At 35.6% G+C, this 12524-nt stretch overlaps 1 protein-coding gene across 1 annotated transcript in view; it reads left to right on the top strand.

Annotated features, from left to right (window-relative positions):
* Window positions 1-2368: 2368 nt before the first annotated feature.
* LOC149559072 (uncharacterized) overlaps window positions 2369-12524 on the top strand; it is a 46306-nt gene continuing 36150 nt past the window's right edge. The window contains exons 1-4 of the mRNA XM_089833026.1: window positions 2369-3533; window positions 4326-4408; window positions 4529-4741; window positions 5971-6074. Of these exons, the coding sequence (XP_089689152.1) occupies window positions 3365-3533; window positions 4326-4408; window positions 4529-4741; window positions 5971-6074 (569 nt within the window). The 5' untranslated portion in view covers window positions 2369-3364. The remainder of the gene's footprint in view (window positions 3534-4325; window positions 4409-4528; window positions 4742-5970; window positions 6075-12524) is intronic.

Raw genomic sequence — 12524 nt, 5'->3', positions numbered from 1 at the left:
GTTTGAATGTATCAATCTTCAAGATTTGAAAGGGCCAAATTTCTATTGTATTTTTAATGACTTTATGATCTTGATGCATTCGTTTTGTCTCTAGCTCCATCCAACACTTCAAATTTTTGACCTTAACCTCTTATCCAAAAATGTTAAGGTTAGAGGCTCAAAACATGCATTTCTAAAAAAATTATTAACCTTATTTTTCTAATTGTTGAAAAATAAGATTTGAAAAGTGAGTCATCTCAAAGGCCTCTCTATGATAGAAAATATGTCTCGATAATGAAAGAATGAAGATATTGCTTCAAGGTATTCGATAGAGGCTTCAAAATCCTAAAAGTAAGATAATGCACAAAGGAATCATCAGAGAGTTGAGAGTCTTGAAAAGAGAATGCGAAGCAGCCCATACTTTAACTCTAGACCACTCATCTTTGATACTTCCAAAGCACTCAATGGAGAAGATTCAGAGCCTTGGTGAGTGGTGCCATGATCAAGATCCCAGCTTCGACCCACATGGACATTACTTTGTGTTAGAGAATTGGTAACTTACGCTTGCAACGAGTTCAGAGTTCCAAATTTATGAAGATTGCTTTGAGCATTGGCACAGTAGGAATAGAAAAACCCGTAAATTGTTTGACAAAATTCCACACTAAAGAGGGTTTATCATAATTACAAATTTTGTATACATATGGCAAAATAGATGCCACTATGGGTGTTCAAATGAATTTTGTGATCAATAGTTGTCTAAGACTCTACCAAGTGAAGCTGCTAACTTGTTTGATAAAGTACCAAGGCAATATATTTCATTACACCAACGGGATGGATGTTCCTCAAAGACATGTATACACTCAAGAATGATGGAATCATGAACAAGATATGGAATCACAGATAAGGCATGCCAATCTCATGGAACGTTGCAACTCACACGCCTAGTGGACAAGCTCCCAAGACCTTCACAGCATATCAATGGCCTATCCAATTGTTGTGAACAGTTTGCCACATACACTTTGTTGGGCCATTTTCAAGCTACGAATCTGTTTACCAACAATAATTTAACAAAACTATAAAATAAAATATTAGAAAGAATAATGCAAATGAAATATTAGACATTATTATATTTATGATCATAATTAAAAAAAAAAAAATTCATTAATTAGACTTTATCTAACTAACATTTTTTTAAAAAAAATGTATACACTAACATTTCTTTTTTAATTATATAAAATATATAATATTTTAACTTCATCGTATAGCTAAATTTATTTTACTTTTTTTTAATGTCAAGTAAACTTTTGAAATTTGTTAAATCATAATGTAATTTTGAGTTTTGAATTGAAGTTTTCTAGTTCTCTCTATCATTTAGAGCTCTCATTACTATACTCAATTGGAGATATAACACTCTTAGTGATGATACATGACAACACATGAGTATTAAAAGAATTTATGAAGAACTCTTTAGACCTTAAATAAAACACATTAGATTATGGTGAGCAATTTTACTAATAGGTTCCCTCCAACTTCATAATCAATAAGATCACAAATAGAAGACCTCAACATTCAACCAACACACTATAAAATAATCAAAAAAATAATAACAAGTGCTACATAATGTACTTGTCGTTAGAGTTGATAGATAAAAAGATAAATGTATAGTAAAATTATTACTTATGTATCATATAATATAAAATGTATTATAATATAGTATAATATAAGTTAACTTTATATATGTTAATTTTATGAGATAAACATTTTTTTTTAACAATGTACTATTTAAATAAAATATTAAAGAAAATATAGTGGATAACATGTTAATTATTATTTTAATTTAAAAAAATGAAAGTTAATAAACAAATTTTAAAAAAAACATTTTAATTTTTTTGAAAAGAAAATAATTCTTACAGGATTTAACAAATCAATTAGTTTAATTAATGCAATTGTTTAATTTTTTAGACCAGGTAATAACGTTTAAGTGTGTATGTATCTATATTTATCATTAAAATTCAGAAATGTTGTCATTAAAAATACAATATGGAGAGAACTCCGCAAAACAACTCCTTTAACACTAACACCACAAACAATTATTTTTAATAATATATTTAATTGATAAAAAATATTCAAATATTAAAATAGAGTAAAAATACTTAATATAAATGATACACATATTCAAAACTAATTCACTAATCTTTGATCTTGGATAGTGAATCCAATAGTACTAGTCTAGATAGATATATTTTAATATTAAGGTTTCAAATATATATAATTTTTTTTTAGAACTTGTCCTTTTAAAAGATAAACAGCGAGATTATCCATTCTTCAGCTTTCAACTGCGGGACCCTCTCGTCGCGTCCTCATCCAAGATGAAGTCGTTTTTTCATAGTCAGTTATTCAAGAAAAAAGAAAAGTGTACGCGTTCTTCCGGCGGCAGTTTCGATCAGGACAATTGGGTGTGCATGACTATTAGTTTCTGAAGCTTAATTAGTTATTATTTGCGGTGATACGTGAAAGAATTTTGTTTGGCGTAAAAGAGTTTAAATACAGAACGGCAATGTTCGTTTGGAATTTTTTAATACCAACATTTTGTTTTGACTTCTTTGGCTTGGCTTCAAATTCGAGGAACTTGAATTAACAAGAAGATAAGCAAACAAGTTTAGAGGTCGTTTCCTTCGTCATGCTTCTGTTATGAGATTGGGAGATTGGATACGGAGATTTGAGTTTGAAACTTTTCTGTGAAATTATCTTCAGATTAACATTGACAGCGTAACACTCAGTGAGACATTCTGCTGGAGAGATGCAGATCTGATCCTTATTTTAGTTATTCTGGAAAAATACCAACTGTAGAGGATCCAGCACTAACGAAATCATTTACAAGGCTATGTTAGGAGCCTATTTGCTGGGTACTGAACTTGGGGTCAAACTTCTGGGTATAGTTAGTTGGCAGCTGAAAATCCAATATCCACTTGTCAAAAGCCTAGGCGATGTCCCTTTTTTTGGATTTTTTATACAAATTGAGTCACATGGGCTAATTTTAAATATATAACAGAAATAAAGTTTTAATAAGACTTCGAATTTTAAGGTTGAATTATCACAATTTGTTGGATCTGTCACGTTGGGCATCTGAAATTTCAGTCTTGAATTACAGGATTCGTAGGATCAGTTGGTAATCTGAATATTTGAATTGGACGTTAGAGCTAATTAGTGCTTCTGAGCGGCTAAATTTGCACAGACAAATTCTTGGGTTTGATTTTTTTGCTGATCAGAGACGGTGGAAAGTTGAAATATCAGAGGTGATTGTAACGGCTGATAAGAGTGTCTGAAGGTCCAGAGTCGAATTAAAGGTTAATTAGGGCAGTTGAGTATTTAGGCATCTCTCAAAATGAGTACGGCAGCCGCCAAAAAAGGGGTTGGATTATTGAAGAGCAGCTTTGCAGTTCTTTCTAGTGGATTTAATAAAGCCAAGAAGGAGTATGCAAGCAGTCATGAGGCTTCTGTGCTTGCAGAGATGAGGCAAAAGGGTCTCAGCCCTTCTGATCTTATTTTCCAAGGTGGGGTGTTAAATTCTTTTGACACTAGGACTTTGAAAGTTCAGTTCATTCCGCTCTCTTCTTTAATCATTGTTGAAGTTTTGATTTGTGAGCCTTAAACTGTTGGAGTATTGCACTGTTAGTGTGATCGGAAACTTCAATTGCCAATACACATGGTTAAAACCAAAAAGTTATCATACACCAGGTCTAAATTTATTCAAGCATACTATAGAAGCCATTAGAGATTTATTTCAGTTGAGGAAACAGCATGATTTCTTATTACTTATTTGACCCGAACACAAGTAACAGAACAGCCAGGGGTTTACAAATTCTGAAACCTTTTTCTTGAGAAATCCACGTTTCTCAGCCCATTTTGGCCTAAGAAAAATGGCCAACCAAACTGCATAAAAAGTGATGAGAAAACCAATTATTTCCATATTCACCAGTCATTTCTTTTTTAAACATCTGTCAAGTTTTTCGATGTACATTTCTGTACTTAACGTTTTGACTGAAAAGATATGATGAAACCCAGTCTGTGTTGCCAATTAAGGTAATTGTCCTGTGATGACACTGTTTGTTTTCTGCTAGCCCATAACGATCAATCTAAATAACAATATATTTTTGTAATTGTCAAATGTTGACTGCTTTCTATTTATGAATCCATGTTAATAATAATTTTTGAATAGCTAGGAAATATCGAGTATAACCTTGATTTTTCTGTTCTATAAACTATCCTATTTCCCTTTCGGTTCCCGTTTCACATTATTGATTAAATAGTTAATTATTAAGATATCTCTTTTGGCTTACGAGCAGCACTCCAGAGATTATACTTTTTGTACTTGGCTGGATACAAGCACGAGTTAGTTGCCGCGTCCCAGTTGGCTGGCAAGCGCCTGGTATGTGTTTTGAATGTTTGTGCTTTAATGTTTTGAACATCCTTATATTTCAAGGACACAAAATAATAGTTGGTCCTGAATGTTTTAAGAGGGGAATCTTTTGTTTGTTACATTTTGCAGACAGATATTGAGAAGAGTACTGCACCTTTAGATGTGGTTTCGTTGCTGGGAAACTCAGTGTCCAACGAATGCAAGAAATATGGAGATTTTGAGAAAGGGAAATTTTATCAGAGTATGCAAGAAATTCTGAATAAGTCCAGAGTTTCAAAAGACCACTTTGACAGGGATTCCATTGCTCACGATATTTATTATGCGGTCCTGTTTACTGTTGAGGTAGTTAGACTCACTTTTTTTTCAGGTTGTCCGAAAGATTAAATGTTTTATCTAAGGGCCCGTTTGGTTGCAAGCGTAGGAATTGAGAATTAGAATAGAAAATTTGAATGAGAATGGAGAATGAAGAATAGGAATGGAAAAATGCAATCCAATCTTGTTTATCCCTTGTTTGGTTATGCAAGCTTAAATTGGAATAGGGTTAACTTGCAATCGGCGCCATTTGAAAATATTTCTGAAAATGCAATTGGCGCCATTGGAAAATCGCTGAAATATTTGAAAATATTGAAAACAAAGTTTCAGCGCTCACCCCAGGTCAAAGCGGATTTGAAAATTTAATCAAATTTGAGAAAGCTAAAATGAATGCAAGAATAGCAATTCCAATTACAGGTATTTTTTGGAATGGACAAAAGCTCATTTTGGGGCTAAAATGAGAATACGTATTCCTATTCCCTATTCCTATTCCACGCACCAAACAAAGAATACAAATCATATTCTAATTTCCTATTCCTATTCCGGTTGTATTCTAGCAACCAAACGGGCCCTAAGAGCATGCCTACTTTGATGCACTCTTCCTTTAGCTACAAAGCTTACTCTTCACATATTTTCTGGAACGCTGAATTATATGAGGTTTAACTCCATCATTTCACACAAGCCACATTTGTATTGATTTTGGGGGATTATGGGAATAGCTGCACCATTTTACTACTAGGCTATAATCATATAAACTGGTTTGGACGGCTTTTTATTTACTGATACATTCATGTGATAATCATGTCGTTGTTTGTAACAGTTGTGTAGAATTGTGTTCTAGATTTGATATATATTCGCTTAGTCAATTGTAAAGATTTTAAAACTTCTGAATTGTCAGTTTAAAATGTGTCATTTTACACAATTGAAGAATCCTGAGTGGCCAATTATCAGGATTTGTACTCATAATATTTGATTTGGGCTTTTGAGAAATTGCAAACTAAAAGCACTTAAATTCCCATGTTATCCTGTAAAACGAGATTCTGAAAAGAGTTTTGTCGCATATTTTGTCATTCTGATCAAACAAAATATGTTGATTTACTCCCATTTACTTTCATGTCAACTGATACCAAGGGAATGAGTTAAGCGTTCAAAGAATACATCATGTCATTTCTAGTAGATTCCAGGTGCCAAATATTTCAGTAGGTATTTTCTGGTAACATGTGGAGTGGTCTAATGGAATTTTATTTTGTGTTTGTCAGAACTATGGATCTCATTGGCAGTCCTTAGAGAAGACATTCAGGGATGGTGCATCTCAAGTAATTGCAGCTGCAGTGCATGTGACTGATCGCAAAAGTGATCCCAGGTAATGTTCTAAGATTTTCAATGCATAGCTTGAGGTTTGTAATAAAGGATTTTGTAATTTAAAGATTTAATCAATTTCATAGAAATTTAAGGTTGCACATATGTAGTGTCTACATCTTTCAGAACATCAAAATGTTTTTAATTTTTATTTACATACATGTTTGCTAATGTGCGTGCATTCTAAACCCTTCTTATGTTTACTTTGTAGCTCATGTTGCTAACATATTAATCTTGCTCAGTGAACTTAGTTCACAATATCACCTAAGTAAAACCTTTATTCTTTTAGCTCTGTAGTCCATCTATTCTATTAAGGCTAGAAGCTATAAAAATTTAAAAAGTTCAGTTAGGTTAGAATCCTCTCGTGGATTTCCACGAAGTTAACCTCATTCACTAAGTCAGTGCTGTTGTGAGGTTCTCACATCATTGCCCCAAAATTTTGGGGACCCCCTTTTTTCGGGATCGCCTTAGCGAGTTCTTTTGGAGTTGTCCAAAAAAATTTGATTTAGAAAATTTTACACTTTGGACGCCTTCGGGCCAGGAAGGAGGTGCCTGGATTTATTTTGCCACCCGGTCTTAACTTGATTTTCCAGAGCATGTAAATTGTATCCTTAGGCCAAACGATTTCAAAGATAACATTTTTTTTCGATGGTTAGAACAATACCGACAGGATAAATTTACAAATTTTGGGACTTAGACAAATTTTGAAAATGGGATATAACTGTATAGACTTGAGTATTTTCAAAATGATTTTTTTTAGATTTAATTGTTTTGGAAAATCTTGATTTTTTGGTGAAAAGAGAAAATTTTGTGATAGTGAAATTAAATTGGAAAATCGATTTTGGATGCTAGAGAAAATGATTTATTTTGGAAAAAATTAAAATTGCATGGCAAAATTAAAATGGACTTAATTGCAAAATTTTGCATTAAATTGGTTAAAATTGCCTAGAAGATTTTTAAATGTTGAAAGAAATTGAAAATCGATTTTGGCTTGCTAGAGTTGATTTTAATGATATTTTAATTGCTAAAATGCTTTTAAATGATAATTTTGGCATCTCCAAGGCTTCCCAAATTTTATTTTGCAATTTTTTGTCACAACTGGCAATTAAATGGGCAAATTTCACTATGGGCAAAGTAAATTTTAGCATGGCATTTAAATTTGGACCATTAATGAAGCACTAATTTAATTTTTCTCTCCTATAGGGCTAGTCAGTCAGCTTGAGGGAGCAAGAGGATTGTGATATAAGAGAGGCTCCCCCTCTTTCATTTCTCATTCCATCTCGTCTCCTCCATGTTGAGCGATTTTTCTAAAGAGAGGCAGCTTTCAGTGTTTGGGCGATTTTTTTGGAGAGGCGATTTTTCTTCTAAGGCAGATTTTTCTCCTTGCTTGGCGACTTTTCCTTCTTCCAATTTGGGTGATTTTTGGAATGGATCTAAAATTTATGCCCTAGGCGATTTGTAGCAGATCTGAAATTTTCTCTTGCATGGGCGATTTTGTATAGGTTTGATTTTTCTAGAAGGGCTGCGATTTCAATTTCCAGCTTGGGCAATTTTTAGAAGATACATGATCCAAGATCTTATTTTTTGATAAATGTGGGCAGTTTCAAAGGGATCAAAATTCTGATGTTTTTGGTAAGGAGGCTTGAATTTTCTAAGGTTTGGGGCCCGATTATAGGTAAAGGCAAAATTAAGGTAAAATTCTACTCATTTTAGAGGTGAAGATTGGTTCAAAGGCGGATTCCACTCCTTGTTCTTGCTTGGTTCGTTTCCCTTATATTCTTCTTGCATTCATCATCCCATTGCTAGGTTGAAGTTTGGAGAGAGAAGTGTAGATTTCATGATAAGACACTTGGCGAGGTAGAAATAAGCTAGACCACCCTAGGTTGAAGTTGGGAGATAAAAGTGTAGTCCATCTTAAGGAATGAAGAGACAAAAATAAGTGGCAGTCCCACCCCTAGGTTGAAGGTTGGAGATTGATAAGTGTAGAGTTAGGACTTGGCTAAGCAGAAATAAGCTAGATTCCATCGATAGAAAGAAGGTTGGAGATTGATAAGTGTAGTCCATATCATTTAGAATGAAGGGGCAGAAATAAGTGTTGCAAGCAAGAATCCAAAGGGAATGAATACCAAAAAAGACAAGGAAGACATGATGCCTAAGACCACCTTTTTCTCAAAAGTGAGGCGAATAAGTGATACCAATATCGACACAGTAAACATTTACAGTTGAAGGACAGATTGAAGGAAGGGCAATCCCCAATGGCAAAGAAAATCTACAAAAGTGGAATTGTACACACGGCGGCCTTCCCTCCTACCTTGCTTTGTCCAGAATTGGTCATGGAGTGTGCATCCCAGTTTGATTTGGTTAGTAAGTCCATTATTTTTTATGAAGGGAAGAGAGTGTTTACCAACATCAGCAGACAAGTGATCGAAGAAGCATTTAATATTCCCCAATACGAAGGCATGACAGTAGTCATGATGGATCAGGCGGCCAAGTCATTTCAGGATAATCAAGAGGCTTTCTTCATTCACCTAAAGCAGAATTGGTTACATGAAGGCAAAAAAGGAGTTACCAAATCATCAAGGCTCACCGTGTCAGATTTCTAATCAGAGTATGGTGATCTCATTGTGCTTCTCAGCCGAATCATGGGCCTAGCTCAAGGTATGCAATTCGAAAACTAGATGTACTTCTTTATTGATGAAATTGAAAATGGAAAAAGAAGATTTGATTGGGCTAGGATCATAAGTGAAAATTTAGAATTACAACTTAGGACCGTACAAAATCAAAAGCAATTTTATATGGGGTCCTATCTTTTCTATCTGATAGTGAGATTGTACGAAAATCCTGGACTTAAGGCCTTAGGAGTAATTGGCAATGGGCAGGGGCAATGTTTGGTGCATGAGTGCTATCCATAGCTTCATTTGCACAACACCAAAGATTACAAGATGTTTTGTGATGCTTTTGCATAAAAACAGTAAGGATATTGCAAGGGACACCTGCTAAGAGACTCTTAGTGAAAGCAGAAGCAAAAGTCAAGAAGTATGGAAGTTGGTTTATCCAATTTTCGCAATTCACTTATATTAGAGTAGCAAGAAGTATAGTTTGTCCAAAGAGACTTCCAAGGTACCCACTTGACAAGGTAGTTTTGATGGAATTGGCTAGGCAACTAGAGCATTATGACAAAATGATGAAACTTAAAGGTATTATCGCCTTTGCAGCTGCGTAGAAAAAATTGGAATGGTATCATCTAGCATGGTATAGAGCAAGACAAGGATTTGATCCTAATGGTCTTATCAAGGCATCTCATGGGAATACATTCAAACATGTTCCTACTATAGAGGATTTTTGGGCCAATGCACAAGATGACTTTCATGTGAGAACGCTAGCTTTCTCAAGATTGTTAGTGAACATGATGAGGGCAATCAAATGGAGAGGCCTTGATATTCCTGATCAACTGGAAGCTGATGAAAATGTGCTGAGAGAAGATTATGATATAGTGGATGGAATGGAGTTGAATCCAGTGGATTGGGATGATCACCAAGATCCTTCCTTGGAAGCAATTACAAGGACAATTGATCTGTACACCAAGTCGTGGTACAATGGGAAGTTAAGGAAATTACAAAGTCAGAGGGTACACCTTACTTATGAGAAGATGAGACCAAAGGAAGGTCTAGCAAAATCAGTCAAATAGAAAGGTGATGGCAGTAGCCAGCAGCAAAGAACAATTAAGAACAGGAAGAGATGTTTGGAGATCGAGAAAAGTAAGGAACATCAAGAGCCTCCAGCAAAGAGACAGAATGCAGCGCCATCAAAAGAGAGCATAATTGAGGCTAGAAGCCAAGAAGATAATACAATTAGACAAGGGGCTGCGGTAGAGGTGAGCTTTGGTTCAGAATCAAGTCGTTACAGACTTACAGTGACAGCACCGAGTACTCTCCTTTCTTGGAGAACCAATGTGGAGAAGACGTGACAGTCACTAGTGAAGAAGAGGATTGGCCAATTGATATTGAAGAAATGAGCCGGGCGCTCGAGGCCGTTGGTGATGCTTTGCTAGTCGAACCAAATTCAGATTTGGGGAGATGCTCTGCACCACTATGGTTAAGGAAAATGCTTATGCCAAGAGGCGAGGTAGTGACTATCCGAACAGTTGAAGATATCCAAGGATTAGTAGAAAAGGGTGCTAGCGAGAACCAGAGACAAATTGCAAAAATGGTGGCAAAGGTAATTAGGAGCGACAATGATGGTCACCGAAAGGTTCAGACTGTTATACCAACGGTTAACAAGGCATTGGATGAGATTGTGGCTCAGGAATATGAGATAGTAGAGCATAACTTGGGAAAAATCACGGATGACATGGAATGTGAGAAGATCCAGGAAGGCATCGTTTCAATCAAAGAAAGGTTGAGGAAGGCAAACGAAAGGATTGTAAAGTTGGAAGCCGAGAACAAGTATTGGAGAGATTGCCAGCCTATCCACTAGTTGCACCAGACAACCCTTCCCCAAGACAGCGGGAGCAACATAGAAGAGATATCGGCTTAGCTGCGTGAAGTCAAGGATTGGATCCATGATACAATCCAAGATGGGCGAAATTTCTTGCCTTCCTTTGTATTGACATTCAGGTCATTAGTGGCTGTTAGAGACAAATTTAGAATATTTGAAGGTGAATGGAAGGATTTCCTTCCAATCAAGGACTTAGCCATTCCCAGGCTACAAGAATTCATCGAGCTACTGGAGAAATATTTGGAAAGAGCCAAGTTGGTAAATGGAGGATTGAGTACGGTGGAGTCTTGGTTTGTTGCCTTGACTATCAGATTGAGAATACTTGAAGAGGTACAAAACGAGATTGCTGTAATAACCCTCCTCAAATCTACTCTCAAAAAATGCTGATGAAAGCTCAAGGAATTTCATCAAACAATTCACATGCAAGGGACATATGACTGATATAGTATTTCAGCTGGCTTCAAATGACTTTTTCTTCAATTCGCATCAATGAGAATCTTGTGCTAGAAGACTACAATGGACTACACAATGACCTAACATGAATGTGCTACTAATTTTGACAATATTTAGTGCATATATACGATATAAGCATGAAAAATGAACACTTACAGCCAACTGGCATTTTTACAAATAATTGGTATGCAAACTAACTAGCTGATAAATAATGATATTAAATTGCTTAAATGACACCAGCAACTATTATCTTCTTAATTGCAATGAAAATTACAATGCTCATGAAATATGGCCAAGACTTTGGCATTTACATGGATTACAAAATGATAATGCTGGTATAATGCACACTTACAGCTGAAAGCTTATAACACCCTAAAAAGCAATACTAACAAAAGAACCTGGTTGTAGATCGCTGTAATAATTTCCTTCAATGTTGCCTTTTTTGCTTTGCTTTTTTTGAACTGCTTTTTCGGCTCTTCTTTTTCGGTTCCGCTTATTCGTACCTGCTTTTTCGGTTCCGCTTTTTCGGACTGCTTTTTCGTATCCACTTTTTGGGATTGCTACTATGTTGAATCTCAAAACCATATCTTTCAATGGCGTCAAGATTTTCAGCTTGAAGGGATTTCGTCCTTCAAACTATTGAGATATAATCTCCAGAAAATTCTCCAATTTCTTTGATATTTTCAAGCATGAATAAATGAGAGCTATCCTCTTACTTTAAATCCCTTCCTCACTTGCTCCCCGCTTCCGTCTTGCCAATGTGGGATAATACATGAGTTTTAATATTACTTCTTTTTTTTCTTTTTACAAAGTCCATGTATGTACTCAAAGGGGGACTCTTGATTTTTTATAAAGTGACTTTATGAAATATTATAATATTTAATTTAAATAGTCACTTTACCGTTGTAACTTCAAACATTAAAATAATATACCAAATAAACTCGAAATCCCACATATAATAGCTCATCAAAAAGAGCCCAACAAAACGCATCTCATCCTGTCACTGAAAATTGAAGGCATTGCATCCCCTTATGGGCTTACTAAAAATAGTAAGTCTTTCTGAAAACCCAACAAATGAACTCTGTTTGGCCTATAATTAAACTTGACTAGGCCAAATAACCTCAGGATCCTTTTTGAAGTCCTAGTTAGCCCTCGGGACCATACAAGAATGGGCTAACGACAACATACCTCCAAACTGGCTAAGTGGGGGACATTACAGTCCGCCCCTCTTGAAATTGCTTGTCCCCAAGCAATCTCAACTCAGGATGCTGAATAATCTCCTCTGCCTCCCATGTCGCATCCTCAACTGGTAGGTTCCTCCACTTTACTAGGTACTCCCTGATAGTCCGCCTGCAAAGCACCCTCTCCCTGGAGTCAAGTATAGCCTCGGGAATCAAGATAAGCTTCCCTCATCATCGAGAGGTGGCAATACTACTGAAGGCACCACATTATGCCCCACTGCCTTCTTAAGGCGTGACACATGGAACACGTTATGCACTTTACT

Source organism: Cupressus sempervirens, chromosome 5 (assembly GCF_028749045.1).
Source record: "Cupressus sempervirens isolate cs-2001-9-10 chromosome 5, ASM2874904v1, whole genome shotgun sequence".
Taxonomy (NCBI): Eukaryota; Viridiplantae; Streptophyta; class Pinopsida; order Cupressales; family Cupressaceae; genus Cupressus; species Cupressus sempervirens.
The sequence above is the reverse complement of the archived record's forward strand: the minus strand, read 5'-3'. Positions and strand labels throughout refer to the sequence as shown.